At 47.0% G+C, this 19,089-nt stretch overlaps 1 protein-coding gene across 1 annotated transcript in view; it reads left to right on the top strand.

Moving 5' to 3' along the window:
- Window positions 1-19,089, top strand: part of LOC115103718 (trinucleotide repeat-containing gene 6C protein-like) — a 65,894-nt gene that overhangs the window by 8,079 nt on the left and 38,726 nt on the right. Inside the window, 3 exon segments of the mRNA XM_029624600.2 lie at window positions 3,065-3,154; window positions 5,095-5,116; window positions 12,848-13,210. Of these exon segments, the coding sequence (XP_029480460.2) occupies window positions 3,101-3,154; window positions 5,095-5,116; window positions 12,848-13,210 (439 nt within the window). The 5' untranslated portion in view covers window positions 3,065-3,100.

Genomic DNA, 19,089 nt, shown 5'->3' on the forward strand with positions numbered 1-19,089 from the left:
TCGCTTTTCATTCTCTCATCCCCTTTTGCTTTTCTCGTTTTCTTCCTCTCACCTGGCTCCCTTGAGGGTAATTAGAAGTGAGAAGCAGGGCACCATGCTCACCACCACCCCTTGTGACTCTGTCCTGTCTCTGGAGGGAACTTCTGTGAGGAGGAACTCCTGGGGCAGCCAGAGCAGTTGCTTCAGCGTCGTAGCTGAAGACAGTGCTGTCTCTGTCTTAGTCGGCACAATTATGCTGCTTTTTTGGCTCTTTTCGTATTAGGCCCAGCTGCTAGTTAAGTCTTCAAATTGTACTGTGCTTTCTAGGGTTTAGATTGAACGGCAACTACTTTGGGTTTAGTGTGAGACATTTACAACACTAAGACTCTGTTAGGGACAGAGCACTGGCACTGTGCTGTCATGTTAAATCTCTGGCTCAGACCAGACGAGTAGAACATAGACTTGAATGGGGATGCCTGTTCTATTGAATCTATTTCTATGACGGACATTAGTGGACATTCGGCACAATAACAATAAATTATTTTCATTTGGTCTGAGCTGCGGTGCAGAAATGGATATCTGTGGCATGATATTTGGGAATAGCCTACATAAGCTAAATGTTTTATTTAACCTTTTAGTTTGACCGGAAGTCATGCTGAGACCACGGTCTCTTTTACAGACGAGTCCTGTAATTACCCAAAATATAGGCTGCACATCAATAAATTAAGTTTCGATTTCCAATGCTGCTCCTATGGATGAGTGGGGCACAGCAGTGAACAATGGCTTGTTATGATCTTGGATACAGGACCAGCCAGGTGGTTGTACTGTACCGCGTGGTGTGTTAGGTCAACCTCTACTAGCCTGCTACCAAAATAGACCGACCATCATCCTTTATCAGTTTCCTTAACCGTGTATTATCTAGGAATATGAGGTCAATAAATAAATACGAGCGCTGTACTATTATTGTCATAACCCTTCCCCCTTTCGTCTCCTCCGTCATGAGCTGGCCCACCAGATGGGCTGTATGGGAGATCCCATGTTAACAGCTAGGACGGCGGTAGGCTAGTAGTCACGAAGCAGTAGATGGACTGAGTCGGAGGCTCTCTTTCTGAAAATTCCAGCACACAAAGGGTTCCGCCGGATATTTTTATGTCCCGATCCAATGTCCCCTTCCCCCTCCTTCCACCCCTTTCTATTCCGAGGGTGATTTCAACATTCAGAACAGTGCCAGCTAGCCTGCCCCCCTCCCTTCCTACTTTTTGGACTGGTGCCAAGGAATATTAGAGCAGGGGGGATGGTGGGGTGAGATGCTAGTTAGACTGACGGGGCATTGTGATTGGTCGAGGGGGTAGTAGGGGGCGGGTGAAGGGGGAGTGGTAGCCTATGGGGTTGTTGGATTGTTAGCGCCCTGCAGGAGCGCTGGTCTGGTTAATAGGCAGATCTGAGAGAGGAGACACTATTGAGCTTCTACTTATTACCAGGCAGAGAACCAACCGGCCTTTCTGCCTGATTAGATACTAGTGCACCACACACACAGTTCCCCCTAAAAATGAATGTGTTTGATAGTGAGTTGTACTGTCTTCCTTCAGTCATTACAGCTGTATTCGTCCTCTTTCAGTATTCCCTACTGTTAAGCAGTACACTAGCTGTACTGTAGATTGACAGTTGTTAATGGCCATGCCTGCCAATTTCTTTCTCTCGCAATCTCTTGTCTGTCTCCCTCTCTTGCACTCTCTCCATTTCATTTAAGGGGCTTTATTGGCATGGGGAAACATGTGTACATTGCCAAAGCAAGTGAAATAGATAATAAACAAAAGTGAAATAAACAATAACATATTTACAGTAAACATTACACATTACAGTTCCAAAAGAATAGACATTTCAGATGTCTATATACAGTGTTGTAATGATGTACAAAAGGGAAAATAAATAAACAAGTTGTATTTACAATGGTGTTTGTTCACTGGTTGCCCTTAACTTGAGGCAACAGGCCCCTCACTCTCTCTGTGTCAGAACATGGCTGTCCCTGTGGACATTCCTCCCCACCATTACTCACTCTTAGCCTGCCTCTGCCTGTCACTTTGATTGACAGTTCCATTCCCCTACCAACAGGCAACACACCGGGAGACGGGCCTGTCATTACTCTCCGTTCATTATTATGATAATTCATCAATGTATTCATATGCAGGCCCCTATGGACACTGTCTGCAGACACTGAGGCTGGAGGAACTCCGGTCAGCTCCTGTGTGTGTCAGTCACTCAGGCACTGATAAAAAACGTTTGTTTATGCCCTTCGTATTCCTGAGGACAGAGCACAATGGCCGATTGTGTGTGTGTGGAGGGAGTTGAAGAGTACAGTGAGATCCCAGAGTCCCACGATAGTATGCTGGATTTGCAGTGAGAGGAACAACCAGGCAGTTGGAAGCTGTCTAGAATTGCCCACACTTGAGTTTCCCTATTGACCAGATAATAACCAGAATGTCCACAGTGAGTGGCACATACTTAGCTGGCACCACTGACCAGATTGGAATAGCTAACCTGCATTAGCAGGCTTTAGACACACAAACACACATACGTACACACACACACACACACAGGCTCCCCAGTCCTCTCTTCATACCTTTAATAGTTTCCAGGAACCGTCACCAAACTTCAGCCAAAACAAATTAAGGCTTAAATAAACCACTTTCTCTCGCTGGCTCTCCAGCTATCTGGTCTCTCCTTTGGCTGCCTGGCAGACCACTGGAGACAGACTTTGGGAAAGGCTTTGAGTTGGTTCTTTTCTCATTCTTTCCTATTTTTTCTACCCCCCCCCTGTCAGTTTCCGGGTGTCTCTCTGTTGTTCCCCCCCACCCCCAATCTCTCTCTAGCCATGAAGGAAATTGCATTTAAGAAGCAAATCAATGTGTTACTTCTGCAATGCTGAATGTGCTTGGCATCTGAAGGTCTTCTCTGGAAAAAGTTTGCTAGCTCTGACATTGACCTCTAAGCAGATGAAAGGGAAATTGTAGCACTAGGTTTCTGAACGTAAAGCCTGCTGCTCCTCTCTGCCCTGTTCTGAAAACCTCTCCCTTTCTGTTTGCAGCTGAGAGACGCTAACAACACGAGAGAGAACCATTTGATGGAAGAAAATAAAAAGCAAGAAAAGACCAAGAAGGAAGCTGCTCAGAAACAGGTGAGTTGTGTGTGTAATCTGTCTCTCTGTCTCGCGCTCTCCTCAAACCGAGTACCTCCTTCTGAAAAATGTCTCCATCAGTCTACACCTTCTCCCTCCCCCTTCTCCTTCATTCACCTCTATTCCCCAGGTAGGTGTGTTCAGTATAGTCCCTATATGACTGAGTGTGGGAGTACCTCGCTAGTTTATCCTCGTGGATTATCCTAGAGCCCGTAACCCTGTAGGCAGCTCACTGCCAGGTGTATAGACTCTATTTAAAGACCGATTAGAGCTGGCACGGTAGCTACACACACTGCTCTGTTGGAAACACTAGCCTGGCTCTGGTAACCAAGGAGATGTTGCTGTCGCACATAGACACACGCCATTCGCACAGTCCTACAATTGTACACACAGGCATATACAAACACAATGATATGCACAAACATACACTAGAGCCCGACAGATAAATCGGTTGACCGATTTATTATCGGACAAATGCGCTGATATTATATACGTAGAAGGAACGTTTTCAATGTTTGCCCGAAGAGGGCGCTCTAAGAGCTGCTCCTTGAACATCCTTCAGCCCGCCAGGACGCGAGAGAGTGGGCATGATGGCTTTCCACAGCCAGCGACAGTGTATTTAAATGAGTAAATAATCAAAGTACCCTTTACCAAGCAAGGAGCCCTGTCCTCATCGTATGCTCACTTAGCTAGCTAGCCAGCACGGTAGTTAGCCTAGCTAGTTAGCTAGCAGTCTGCGCTACTTATGTAGTTCTTCTAGCTAGCAATCTGTGCTACATATGCGCAAACACTGGACTGACGCCGAAGTGAACATGTGTGACTAAAACCAGTGCGGCAAGCATTTTCCTGCATGAGCGTTTTCAGTCATTAGCGCTTGCCATTTGCAGTTGAAATATATAGCCAAATACATACATTATTGTATTGAATAACAGTATAATTCACTATGGTTTCAGTAAGAAAACATTTTTATAATGTACAGCTAGCGTGTGCTTTGCGAGGTTGCCATAGTGTTTCTTTACTTACCTGTTGTAAAGCACTGTAGGGAATCAACTCAATTCAAATGCTGACATCTAGTGGCGACATTGGGAACTTTCAGCCTTTTTTATTAATGTGCTTATGGTGCTTAAGTTGTACCTACGGTCAACTGAACAAGTGTTTTTGTAATTACTTTTGTATTCATAGAGGATATAGTGGCTTTTTGGTGGTTATATAAACCACAAATAAAATGTTATTTTAATGTTAATTTTAATATTTAGTTAAATAATAATATAGTATCTGTAAAAAAAAAAAGAAAAGTTTTTCATTCCACCTCCTAAAAAACAACAACATTGGAACGTATATCGGTAATCGGTGACCTTTGCCTCCCTAGAATCGGACCCAAAAATCCCATATTGATCGAGTTGCTAACATACACATTTGCACTCAGACAGATTAGACAGTCTGTAGTTATCACTTCCACTAGCCAGCAGCCATGCCAAGGCACTTTATAGCAGTCTTCCCAGGTGGGGTTGTTTTGCTCTTGAAGACGGAGGTGTTTTACCTTTGCATGTCTAGTCAGGCCCACATAGCCTACTGCCAGTTGTATGTCTCAATGTCTCAGATCCCTACATTTTCAACTCATTTCAATCGGATTTTCATTTGAGATGTTTAGCCATTCGTTGTATGACTATGTGATTTGTGGGCTGCATCCAATTTGGCAGCCTGCAATTGTAATGATCTACTGGGAACATAATTTCTCATGTTTACTTTGATTATGAGTTTAACAGTTTCTTTTCCTGTTGTGTAAAAGTACACACGTTGCTTCCTGTAATGCGCTAATGTTTTAGTTAATGACCAACTTTTATGACGTGCCTTTTTGCTAGCTCCACATTAATCATTGAACAAAAGCAACACATTTACAGCTGTTGACTTCTCTCTCTCTCTCCCTGTGTGTCTTCTAGGCTGCTGACCTGAAAACCAAAGGTGAGTGGAATGACTAACTGCCACTCATAGCCGTACAGTTTTCTTTTTTGAAATACTTGAAAATTATTGACCCACACGGCCCTAATCAGCTCTGATTAAGGGAGGTCATATGAGCCATAAAGGTGTGTATATATACAGACAAGGGCTGTGTAGTAGCAGGGCCCCTGTAACCTACAGCTATCGAGTCAGTCCAGCGTCCTCGAACACACACTGATGCACAGTGACTACTCCTCTGAGATCAGCAGTGCTGGCCAATGATTTGTGAGGCGGGCACCCAGGTGGGAGCTCCCTAACAGTGGGGAGAGGGGGGTTTGGGGATGAATGGGGAGGGTAAGGAGTTCAGTCAGTTCCAGGAGCGACAGTCTTTAAGGGGCATCTTGCCTCACGGTACCTTGTTCCACGCTGTCCCAGCAGCATGTGTGCTCACATCGGTAGTATGTGAAGTATGTTTTGCTATTTCTGCGTCCGTTTCCATTTGGCGTGTTTTTTAACTTTATTTAATTTAACCATTTAACTAAGCAAGTCGATTAAGATCAAAATCTTATTTACAATGGCGGCCAAACCCTCCCCTAACCCGGACGACGCTGGGCCAATTGTGCGCCGCCCTATTGGACTCCCAATTGCGGCCGGTTGTGATACAGCCCGGGATCGAACCAGGATCTGTGGTGATGCAGTGCCTTAGACTGCTGCTCCACTTGGTCCCCCATGTCAAACGTTTCCTATTGTATTTAGCCAACGAATGAGTCTAGCGTGTGTGAACAGTCTGTGTCATTGCGTGTGAAGAAGCCAGGGGGTCGTTGTTAGTGCGTGTAGGTGTTAAACCCCTGCAGGCAGGCATTAGACAGATGGGGGCAAGGGCTTTGGTCCACTCTAAAGCCAATTAGAGCATCTGTTCAGGTTGCATTGGTCAGCACCTCGCCCTCTAAAAGGTGTGTGTTTGTGTTACCAGGGATTGGCCCCAACACACACCAGGCGGTCTAACCGCTAACTAACAGCCCTCGCCAATAGCCATTGGGGATTGGTCCGTTGGCGTTGTGTAGAGGTCAATGGCCCTTTCTTGACCTCTGACCTCATTTAGGTCTGTCTCATTATCTCTGTGGGGGAAGGGTAGACTCTGCTCTGTCTGGTGTTGGTGAGTCACCCAGTGTGAAGGGACCATTTTAAGCCGAGGGGTGACGGAGGGTGTCTTTCAACAGACTGAGAAGGTTAGTTTGAAGTCGAATGACAGAGGTGTAAAATCTGAGAGGGAGAAAGGAAGGAAGTGGGGTGAGTGTGTTCAAGCGTCAGCCTACAGAGAATATGACCAAAAAGGAACTTGTAGAGCTGAAACTAATAAATGGACACCGTATAGCCTATTTTCAAAGTAAGCAAGAGAGAAAATGTTCTCCGCTCAATCTGCTGCAGGGCCCACTAAGTAGCATATGACTGTTTTACTTCAGTTAGCATCCATGTCACTAAGTGTGTGAGGGCAAATCTGTATGCAGCTGTGATGTCTCTTCATCCATATTAATGATCACTCAAACATAACGTGGAACAAAGAAGTTTGTACACCCCCCCCCCCCCCCCCCCTCATCACCTCTCCCTCCTCCCTTCCTCTCACATTTCAATTTGTTTGTGGTAATCGATCTAGCCTGGCGCGTTCATATGTATGAAAATTAGATAAGGCGCTGCGGAATTAACTCCTGTTCCCCCCCATTAGCCGTGGAGCTCCAGTGAGATGGGGGACCAGCCACCAGACTTCCCCCATCCTGGCAGTCCCTGTTGGGGTAGAATGAGAGCGCCTCAGCCCTCTATTAGTATGGAGGGCAGGTGAACGCTGATTATTCCCCACAATCAAACCCCATCGTGCTGCGCACACACACAATAATGCACAATGCCCCCCACACACACACACACACACACCTAGCTCTCCCATCCCTACAGGGACCGGGAGACTCTCAATCCAGTTCTCCCTGTAATTGGAGAAAATGCTTATTGTGGAACTTCCCAGGCAAGGATATGCTTTTAAAGCCATTGCCACACTAACGTTCTATATGCACACGTAAACACACACATTCAAAAAGTTATGAGAATACACGGAACTGGCCCAGAGTGATGCAAATGCAATTCATGGAAACAGGTGGCGGCTTCCGAGATTTCGTGAGCGAAAGCCATCAGTAATACCCGGGTACACGTGACGCATTCTCTACCCAGCCCTGGTGTGATCAGAACAACAGCCTTTTTAAAGTGTTGAGGAACTAAATGTAATGCGTGTCAAATTTCCATCTACATTTCCCATTAAGGCGTCGGCATGCTTCCGTTCGGCTGGCTGCTAGCCGAAGTCGGCTAGGCGACCCGAGCAAATGTGCTTGCATACTCCCTTAAGACATTCGTTTGAAAAAGAGAAAAAAGCGGCAATAGTAGTACGCATTGTCCATTTTGAGACGCTGTCGCCAGTATACACTTCCTTAAAATAGCCACAATTAATCTGAGAGCTCCTAGTTGTGCAATTTTTACATCTAAGCATGATGTTTGGTGCAGTATTTCTCAATGAGGAAATGTGCAGGAAAAAGAGTTCTCTCGTTGAATCCCTACTGTTGACCAATCACCGACGAAGGGGCGTGGACATCGGCTACTGACTTTGGCTTGCCTCTAGAAGAAAAAATTCTGTGCATCGAACTGCCCCAAAATAACCTTACCAAATAAAAAAAACATCAATGTCGTATTATTATATGCACGTACTCTTCCGAACTGTTTTCGGGTGGGAAGCATGAGGACACCTTTACCCATGCTGTTTTCTCCCCTTCCCGGGAGACCCCCTGCCCTGCTACCATGGCGACCCACCAATTGCCACGGCGACTGACATATTTACACGGCGTCACCGCGGCCACAGGAGAACTGCATTATTTCCACACGGGAAACCGGACGACATCGCATCGTCATATGCATATTGGATTAATTTGCGATTTCACATTCAATTAATTGTGTCAACACTTTTTAGTCGTATTTCTTGAATCGCAATCTAATTGGGGGATAATTGACTTTCCCGCGGGAGGGAGGGGCGCCGTCGCCTTCCTGTGTCGAACTGCAACATTTAATAAATACTCTGTAAATTAATAGTGAGTGACTGGGTCCTGGTTTACGTCCCGTGGATTTATGGATGCGAAGGATAATTGTTTTCTCTTTGCTTGCATGTCAAGTCGAGGGGGTTGATTAGGGGTGGAGAGGGGGGGTGAAGGGAGGGGACAAAGAGATGGGAAGGGGGGGGGGGGGGATTTTCTGCATGTATTCATGTTGGATTATCACTCACACGCTGCAGACAGAAGAGGCCATTCAATACCCCCCCCCAGTTATACCACAGCTGAGAGGGCTCATGTCACATTTAAAGGCAGATTAATAGTGAAGTGTATTTGCTGATGTTAATGGTGTTTAACGAAGAGGCTTCTTTGTATGGTGGAGAGGGTGTGTGTTGCTGTGCAGGGACTTCCTGGTGTGTCTGGAAGAGGCAGTCTTTTGCTTCAGGTTCTGCCTCTTCATGTCCAAACCACCATTCAGCCATTTTTTTGTGTGTTGACGAGGATTTACTGACTCATCATATCTACGTGGGAAGCATTGGCTCGGTGGTATACACCCGACTCCTAAGGCACGTGGATAGAAGCTGTCCTTGTGCGCATATATATCTAGGATCAGCTTACCTTCTCCTCACCATAAGGTGTAGAAAATACACATCTGACCTTAGCTCAGTCTTTGGGCAACCTTCTACTTTGGATAAACTGTATGGATAAGGGAAGACTGACTGAATCGTATCTAAGTGTGGGACTTAGTGTTATCTACCCATAGTGAATTCTAACAAGCCATCTCTATGAATAGTCTCTATGGATCAACCAGACTCCAAAAACACGTAGAAAGTGTGGAGAGAATGGGTCGACACTGCTGAGATGAGCCCTCTGCTCATTAGTGTGTGTGTGGGGGGGTCACAGGAGGCCCACAGAGCAGAGGTGCATTAGGCATGGGAACAGTGCTTATCTCCATGGTGATGGCCTAGTACCCAGGGAAGGGTGAGGGGTGGAAAGCTGTGCCTTTTTAGTCTGTGTGTGGGGGGGGGTCTCTGACCCGCTACAGGGTTTACTACTGACAGATGGAACCTCAGACCCCCCACCTCAATGGTATGCACTCTCACAAGACACTGTCTGGGTGTATCTTAACAAGCAACCATCCCAACTCAAAGCTACTGCTCCTTCAGTACCATTCAAATCTATAGCCCCTCTTAACCTTTAGTACTGTCAGTTCTCTCAGCTACCCTGTATGCACATTAAACAAGGCCACTAAAACACACACACACCTCATCAAACGGTTTAGTTAAATCTCCGCCACATCACGTCTTTCCAACGTGTTTCTTGGATGCGTCTTTTTCATGAAGTCTCATAACGTTTGATTTTCAATGAGAGTCGTGTAACTCAATTACAGGAGGTTGAAAAAGCTCTTCTGTCGTCCACTTGTGTTCCACACACAGCCCTCCCTCGCTGTAAACACAGTATTAAAATGTGTCCTCACACAGTGGCAGCACGTAGCTAACCTCTGACCTGGGCGATTCCCAGAACCCTTCAAAGCCAGGCGCGCTCACTCCATAACCGAGCCAATCACAATGGCTCCTTATGCACCAGGGCCTGCCCTCTTGACCATCATCCTTTTCGTTCAGGCTTTTTCTTCTCTTTCGGTGTAATTAACCATTGAGAGTGGGGGACAGGAGGCCATAATTACACGTTTGGCTAGGAGTGATTCTCCATTGAGGGTTTAATGGAATTTACAGTGCGTCTCATTATAATGGTTTATTTAATTGACTCTCCTTTGAACATCATAGTGTTTTTAAGGCTTTAGCAACCCCAAAGGGTCTAGTATTGCAGTTTGTTTGCTCCCCATCTCGCTCTCACACTCATTTGCGCCCTCTAATTCTGTGTACCATTCTCTGACTCGCTCATTCTCCATTCATTGCCTATTTCATTCTCTACCTTTACTGTGCCTCTCGCTCTCTGTGTGTTCCTACTATCTCTCAATCTCCCCTTCAAGTCTTTGGTGTATGACAGTGTCACACGTATCACCTGCTATCTCTCCCATCAGATATGCAGGTGAATCTCCCATATATAAAAAAAAAAAAAAAAATATCTCACAAATGATGGTGCTAGGGTACTTGACTAGACAGCATTTTAATATGGCTTTCTCTCATCCTGGTGAAGGGATTTGGTTTCCCCTCGCCTCGGAAATCTCCCACAAAGCACTTTAGCGTCCGTTATGGATTAAAAAGGAACTCTTCCCCAAAAAGGAAAAGACTAATGTTTTGCTCAATCTCTTTGTTTTGAGCTGAGACGTCCTATCGCATCGTAACCGCCACTTATGCTCACACACACACACACACACACCTACTCTCTCCCGAGATTATTCCAAAAATGGCTACACATTACCCAGTTGGCTGGAATAACAGCAATTTCACATAGACTAGATGAACTGTGATCATTTACACACACCACATAGTGCTTTAATAGCTATTTCATTGTGTTGTAAAAGTACCCGTGTTGTCATAAACAGAGGCTACTGGAGAAGAGAATGGAACACACACCGAACCCCCGACACACTCGCATAATGTGGGATATCCACATTCACAACGTACACCCCCCCCCCCCCCTACGTCATAGAAGCTGTGATTCATAGTGTGAGAGAGAGGCTGCTGGGCCTCTGTGTGAGCAGTAACAGCCCAGCAGTCCATCTGCTTCCTCTAATGGATTCAGAGCAGCAGTGAACAATGAGAGAGGCTGAATTGGATGAGGGGGGGCACCAGAGAAAGGGAGGGAGGGCGGGCACCAGAGAAAGGGAGGGAGGGCGGGCGAGGGACAGGTTGAAGGGAGAGAATGCAATGGCTGAGCGGAGGTAGAAACGGAACAGGAGAGGGTGGGCATTGTGAAAGGCAAGAGAGAGTAGGATGAAGGAGAGGGAGAGAGCCGAGGGATGGGGTGGGTTGTGAGGACGCAGCACCCTGCCTGCTGATTGGCTGTGACTGCGTCAGGCGGGCGGGGGCTGAATTGAATCAGTTATGTGCGTCACCCACTGCCTGCCTCAGCTCCCAACCAGCTAGCTAGCTCCTGCTGCTGGAGGGTCCAGCTCTGACCAGAGAGGGAGGTTGATCAGTATGCAGTTTGTGTGAGCGCGAGAACCTGGTTGTGTCTGCGCGTATTTGAAGAATATTGAGAGTGTGTGTGTCAGAGGCACAGGGTTGCACAGCTCGTGTGCAGAGGGTGTGCTCTCTTTCTAGAAACGGTGTTGGCAGTGGGACAGGCCATTGGCAGGCAGAGGGAATACGTGGGCCTGCCTGCAGTGTTCGCTTTAACCCAACGCTGCTGTAGCGCAGGACAGCTAGTCAGCCACATCAGTCCTCTACTGTTCTTTTGTGTGGGATTCTACACAGTCCCACCCTGTTAGATTTCTCTGGAGCCACAACTTGGTCAACATGAACCAATGACAGAAAAGCTGCAGTTGTCCTAATTGGTCAGACTGATATGACCTCGAATGTCATTGTGTGCATTTGTATGCGTGTCTTGGCACGAGTCCTGACAGTGGCTCCCGTGTTCCCAGGAGAGAGTGACATCTGTTCCCTGCTAATCTGTTGCCTGCTAATCTGCATCTCTCCTGTGCCAATCCCTTCGCTTTCTCTCTCGCGCTCCCGCTCTTCTCTTGGCTGTCTGTGATTGTCTTCTCTCTTTTCTTTCTCCTCCCCTGAGGCATAGCTGCCAGCCAGTTGTTTTTAAAACCGGCCTATGAATTGTCCCCTGCAGCCACCTAGGGAGGATAGAACCTCAACAAACAGTATTCACAGTCACCAAACTGATATAGCAGCTCAGCGCAACACTGAGGTCAGGAAGTGTTGTGAGACAATATGGCTGCCGTGCTCTTCTGCTCAGCATGAACAGGGAGCATACCATGTCAGATATGTAGGGTGTTAACCTCTTTCCAATGCAGTTGCTTAATGCTCACACACGCTTGTGCTCCATAAGCCTTGGTGTGGGGACACACACACACGCGCATACAAACACACACACCTGTGCTTCCGTAAGCCTCTGTGCCTTTTCCACTCCAGCCCTCGCGGTTAGCTCTTAGCCTGTCCACCCAGAGGGCTCGGCTAAGCTCCTTTTAGCTACAGTAGGCTGACCCAGTAGGTCCTGCTAGTACCGACTGCTAATACCACTCAGTCTGTGCAAGGCTTGGTTAGAGGGCTGTTCTCTCTGGGGAACTAATAGACCAAAGAATGCACAGGGCCAGGCAGAGGTGAGTGTGTGTGTGAGAACTTGCCCTTTCATGTTGTCTGGGCTGTCTGTCGGTGGTGTTCAAGCACAGGCCGGCTCATAGGGAAGGTTATTACTAAGACGCTACTTTGGAAATGCTAACCACGTTTCGCTTGATTTCTCCTTAGTAAATAAGGGAAATGTTTTCAATCCATTATACGGGTGTCAGATATTTGGTGTGTAACGTTTTTGAGACTAAAACCTTGCCATATGTATTATAAGGTTAGAGGTAATTTAATGTTTCAACCTGTGAACATCGGTTCAAATGATCAGTGTGTTCATGTCGCACTCGATCAGGGATATAACACTAACCTCATTCCACCAACAATGTTGTCTTGTAAAGTACAGTGGATTAGTGATGTGTGCTGTGCAGCATTAGCTAATACCTTGCTTCCTGTGTTGTGTTTGCGTCCTCCTCCAGAGCCAGCTAAGCCCAGCCCCGGTCCCCTCTACCACCCCACCACCTGTGTGACCCTGCTTCAGGCCTCACACCCCCCCTCCTCGTCCTCTTCAGTCAGAACCAATGGGAAGCGCGCCCACCCTACTACCCAGCAAACACCACAGCAGCAGACCCCGCCTCAGCCTCCGTTGTCGTCCTCAGGCCCCCGCTACCCGCCCCGTGAGGTGCCCCCGCGTTTCCGCCAGCAGGAGCACAAGCAGCTACTGAGGAGGGGCCAGCCACTGCCCGCCGGAGCCCTGAGTAGCCTCACCGTGACCCCTGCCGCCGACCCGCTCACCCCCAGTGCCCCCGCTTCTTCTTCCTCCGCAGGCAAGCGCCACACAGGTCAGTTCCCTGCTTATTGCGTCTTACCCGTGGCTCCTTGGCTAGATCTGGTTCCCCAGTAGGAATGTGTCCTGTTTCTCCGTGTAACTTGATAGAGAAGCTGATGTTACTAAATTGGTCCCATGAAATGAAGTGTCACAGGTCATCGTGGGAGATGGGCGAGGCTGTTCAACACGGGGCTCTACGCTGACCTTTACAAGGCACACGTGTGCGCTTAACTTGAAAGAAATGTAGGCGCACACAAATACATTTAGGAGCGCTACGAATAATATTTGAAATATTAAAGCTATAATCCCAAAAATGTTCTAGGTGCGCTGAAATTCAAATTCCAGGTCGACAGCAAATATTTAGGCCCATATGCGAGAAATGTTTGCGGTGTTAGAGCCCTGCAACAGGTTGGGGAAGAATGGAGCGAATCGCAAATCCGTATGATGGGTCCATCTGTGGGTCAGTCCAAAAAGCCTTTTTGTTACTGCCCCTGTTCTCTCTATACTCGAGCACTGACATTAGGGAATTGATGATGGTGTGTTACTCTGAGAATCTCCTCCACTCTGATCCATTGGTTCACCTGTGTTTCTACATGGGCTCTGTGGACTGCAGAGAGGCGTTCGCTTGACCCTATTGAAATATGGCCGTGGTGGTGTTGAGCCACTGAGTAGGTGCTGTGGTGATTGGAGAGCGCTAGGGACCTTTACTGCCCGCGGTCACCTTTAATACAAATAATAACTCCCCGGCGACCGGGTCTGTGGACTGCGGAGAAACCTGCCAGTGGGCTTTAATTTAGGGCCAAAGAGAGAGTGGGTGGGACAAACAATATGAGCCTTGAGTAGATATCTCTCCAGCATCGTTTTTCCTCCAGTGAGGCAGTGGAGGCGTGCTGTCACTGCAAGCTGTCTGGGGAACCACTGTGTTAGCCTACAGTCTTCCTTTCTGTGCCTTGACCCTGCAGCTTTTCTCTGACCACCACTGGTCTTCACATCCCAAGGGAAGGTATTTCAACCAACACCTCTATCTATTCTCTTTTATTGACGTGGTTTACCTCCGTGTTAAATGCAGAACATGCAGATAACCGCACCATGAATGGTTGTACGGCACTTAGAGGACGAGGCGGAGGGAGACGAAGAGCTTGCTGCGGGTGTCTGTTCACATACTGTTTTATTTTACTCCTCTCTACCCCTCCCTCCTCTGTGGTGCTGTCTTCCATTACTGACTCCCATGTTTACTCTGAGGGGGCTGCCTGCAGCATCACTGTAAACACAATTTCTCTGCAGAGCCCTGGGCAGCACAGGGCATTACAGACAAATGTTGCCACACACACACACACACGCAGTGTGTGTATACGCACTCAAGCGCACGCACTGATGGTCTGGTAACCTTTTTTTCTTTTTACTGACTGGCTGGACAGCTCTCCCAGGGGCCCTCTGCGCAACACCGCCCCAGGCAGGAGAGGCCCGAGCTGGGGAAGGCTTTAAGTCCCTGGGGGCTTCTGATCAACTGTCCTTCCCTCTGTCTGTCTGCCTTGTCATAAATAGCTTCTTTTTTTCCCTACAGATGTACTCTACTGCCAATTACAGAAAGAGATACAGCATTAGTTTTGGCATTGACAGTCAGGAATACAGATTTGGGATGGATGCAGTTTTGAGAAGCATGCATTTGATTTCGGTATCGAGCATCACTCAAGTTTACGAGGAAACTTTTTTTTCCTGCCAGCATGGTACAAAATTCATGCAAACGTGGGGCCAATCTAATTTGTCCCCAGGCTGAGAATGTGCGACACTATGTATGTAGATGAGCTCTGCTTTTGTGGTCAGCTTCCCTTTGACCTCCCTGCTAGTGAAGTCATCATGGTTCACAGTACAGAGAGGACACAGGCGCTTCCAGCCCCAAGAGGCCTGCTGTGACTGGACACGAGTCAGTGAGGAGATCCACTGTTACTGCCTTGACCCAGTTAAGTCCTCTCACATCTGTCTGCCCACAGGCCCAGCTGGCTACACACTAGGACTGGATGGTCACAACACAATCAACCAATTCAATAATGAATTCATTTTATCTGAGCATTTAAAAAATGCACAAGACTCGAGTGAGAGAACAACAATGCAATAAAAATCATAGTGGACACAAACACGAGTCATAGGCCTATTTCCATTGTGGTCCTCATTAGACACAACCCCCTCCCCCCTCTCCAATACAACAGCTGATGGCATTACAGCCCAGTGAGTGCTGCAGCCTGTATGGCCTCTCGTAGCATAGCAGGTGCTGTAGTGGGGGTCTGAGATGCAAGCCGTGCTGTGGGAAACGCACTCAGTCCTCTACAACAGCTGGTTCATTCATGGCTCTCTGTCCCCTATAAGCCCCTGGGTGACGTAGCATGTGGCCAGAAGGAATACTGTTGGCTAGATGTTGTTAACATGCGTTGGCCCTGCCGCCCTTCTCATTTGGGCCCTTGGCTTTGTCTTCAAACGCCTGGATGGGGTGGCATATTTGTTCTTTTGATTCCAGTTGCAGACGCTATTGTTTTGTCTGCGGATAAAGACCAATACGTAACACGTCCCATTGACGACTGTTCAGCCAGGTATTCCCATCAGTGATCACCGCCTAATGTGCTTTAGCCGTAAGGCTATTCCTTTGACCATCGTTGTCAGGGCCACGTAAGTGAAGAATGTTGAGGTGCAGTGCTGTGAAAGTATTTGCCCCCTTCCTGATTTCTTTGTTTTCTTTCACATTTGTCACACTTCAATGTTTCAGTTCATCAAACCAATTTTAATATTACACAAAGATGACACAATGCAGATTTTAAGCAATACATTTAAAAAAAGCTATCCGAACCTTCGTGGTCCTATGTGACAAAGAAATTGCCCCCCTTGTTAAAATCATGAATTTACTGTGGTTAATCACATTTTCTGGAAAGCTGAGTTTTCAATTTCACAAGCCACACCCAGGCCTGATTACTGCCAGACCTGTTGAATCAAGAAATCACTTAAATAGAACCTGTCTGACAAAGTGAAGTAGGCCTTTTGGGAGAATATTCTGTGGATTGACAAGACAAAAGTTTAACCTTTTTGGAAGGTGTGTCCTGTTACATCTGGCGTAAAAGTAACACAGCATTTCAGAAAGAACATCATACCAACAGTCAAATATGGTGGTGGTTGTGTGATGGTCTGGGGTCAGCATGGTGGTGGTTGTGTGATGGTCTGGGGTCAGCATGGTGGTGGTTGTGTGATGGTCTGGGGCTGCTTTGCTGCTTCAGGACCTGGACCACTTGCTGTGATTGAGGGAACCATGAATTCTGCTCTCTACCAAAAAATCCCCAAGGAGAATATTCCGGCTATCAGTTCGTGACGTCAAGCTGAAGCACACTTGGGTTCTGCAGCAGGACAATGATCCAAAACACACCAGCAAGTCCAACTCCCGAATGGCTTAACAATAACGAAAAGGTTTTGGAGTGGCCTAGTCTGGACTTGAATCCGACTGAGATGCTGTGGCTCAAGAACCCTCCAATGTGGCTGAATGAAAACAATTCTGCAAAGAAGAGTGGGCCAAAATTCTTCCAAAGCGATGTGAAAGACTCATTGCCAGTTATCGCAAACGCTTGATTGCAGTTGCCGAGGGTGGCACAAACAGTTATTAGGTTTAGGGGGCAATTACTTTGTCACATAGGACCATGAAGGTTCGGATAGCTTTTTTTTTACCTTAATAAATAAAATCATCACTTAACTGCAATTTGTGTTTACTTGGGTTATCTTTGTGTAATATTTAAATTTGTTTGACCTGAAACATTTAAGTGTGACAAATGTGCAAAAAAAATAAGAAATCAGGAAGGAGGCAAATACCTTTTCACAGCACTATATGCATGACACTGATTCCACTAGTCAATGGAGTTGGCTAAAGCACATGCCGTTCGAAAGCCAGACTAGGCTAGAGAGAATGCCAGCCCCGCTCTCTCTCTTTCCCCTCTCCTCCAGCCCCTAGTGGCCTCATTAGCCCAGACTCTGCCAGGGAACCAAGAGGAAACTACCTCTCCGGTTTTAAACCCTCCTGTGCCCACTCTCACTCCTTTTCTCTCTTTTTCTCTCTCTTTGTCTCTCCATTTCTGGAAAACAAACCAGAATCTTTTGATCCCAGAGACCGGAACTCAGAAGTTCCTGAAAGGGGAAAGAGGGTCTATTTTGAGAACAAATGGGATTAAATGGTGCATTTATTGCTTGTGGTGCGTCACGGTGAGGTTTGGCTAGAGATAATGTGGTGAATTGGCAGTGTTGAATGAATGGGAGAATAATGGCATCCGGTTCGGTCCCATTCGTGTGGCTCCTGGCTGCATTTCACAGCTAGCTCCAAGGCTACGCTATTGCTCAAGATGTTGATTACAGGCACTTAATCCTTTTTGGTGCACCGTGTCTTTCTTTTTCTTCATACATGCCGTCTCTCTGTGTCTCTCCCTTTGCCACTGTCAACCCCTCCCCCATTCTCCCCGTCACCCTGGCTTTCATAGGGAGAGAAAGGCAGTGTCGAACTTTTGGCTGCCTGCTAGTAGCATCCTCATTATCAGCAGCAGCCTGATCTCCTGGTAGTTGTTTCCCCGGCAGGGCTAGCATCACTGTCGCCTTGTCTTATTCTGAGTAGTAGACTAGTGCTCTATGATAGGAAGCTGAGCTGCTATATGAAGTGATTTTGTAGATGTGTGTGTGCGTGCTGTCACAGCATTGCATCTTTGGTACCAGGGAGCTGCATCAGAACCAAAGAACAGAAGCCGCATTGTTTTTATTTCTGTCGCCGCTATTCATTCAGCGAGCACCATCGTTACCCACTGCCCTCCTAATTGGGACCAGAATGGAAGCAGCTAGACATTACTGACGGCTGAACAGAGACGGAATAGAATTGTCCCCTTTTATTCCCTTGTTGCCTTAGCTTTGGTTTTGTCCCCAGTTTCTCTCGCACACAGACACACCTTTTTCCCCGACGCAGGAAGATTTCTCACTAATCTATTGGAATGCCTACCAGAAATAAGGTTGTACAGAGTTGTAAGGAAAAGAGTGGGCAAGGTTGAGTAGACATACACATTACGCAGCCAGCCAGCCTCAATTTCTTGGCATCATGTCAAGGAAGCAGTTGCGATGCTTTGCAGCAAACAGTAGCAGACATATTGAATGGAGGATGGCGATGGCTGTAGCGCCTCACAGCATGGTGTTGCAGCAGCACCACCTCTCTTCAGGTATTTTTCCACATCAGCTCTTATCTCTTTCTTTCTCTCTCTACTCCGGGGTTATTTTGTTTCGCTCGTGGAGTTCTGTGACGGAAGAAAAAAATAGGGCTGAACTGCACGCTTTTCTGTGTAGTATATGATTGATTTATCATGCAACCTATTATGCCCCTTCAGAGAAAATGTGCGAGGGGGGGGGGGTGGGGGGCAAATAAATGAAAGGGAGAAAGCATAGGGCAGAGCGAGACTTTCTTGCTGCAGGCAGCAGCCTCTGAGCTCTTGGCTGAGTTTCAGGTCTGCCCGATAAAATGGCGTTCCTTGCTGCTCGGCGGGCTTGAAGACAGACAGAGAGGGAGAGGGGGAGCGACGCTTGTGTGCGTTAGAACCGCTGGTGCTGTCGTTCTACTCTCCACACACACACATATATATATATATGTGTTCCCTTTATTATTTTTTTTATATATATATATATATATATATACTGCTCAAAAAAATAAAGGGAACACTTAAACAACACAATGTAACTCCAAGTCAATCACACTTCCGTGAAATCAAACTGTCCACTTAGGAAGCAACACTGATTGACAATACATTTCACATGCTGTTGTGCAAATGGAATAGACAACAGGTGGAAATTATAGGCAATTAGCAAGACACCCCCAATAAAGGAGTGCTTCTGCAG

Source organism: Oncorhynchus nerka, linkage group LG21 (genome assembly GCF_034236695.1).
Source record: "Oncorhynchus nerka isolate Pitt River linkage group LG21, Oner_Uvic_2.0, whole genome shotgun sequence".
Lineage (NCBI taxonomy): Eukaryota > Metazoa > Chordata > Actinopteri > Salmoniformes > Salmonidae > Oncorhynchus > Oncorhynchus nerka.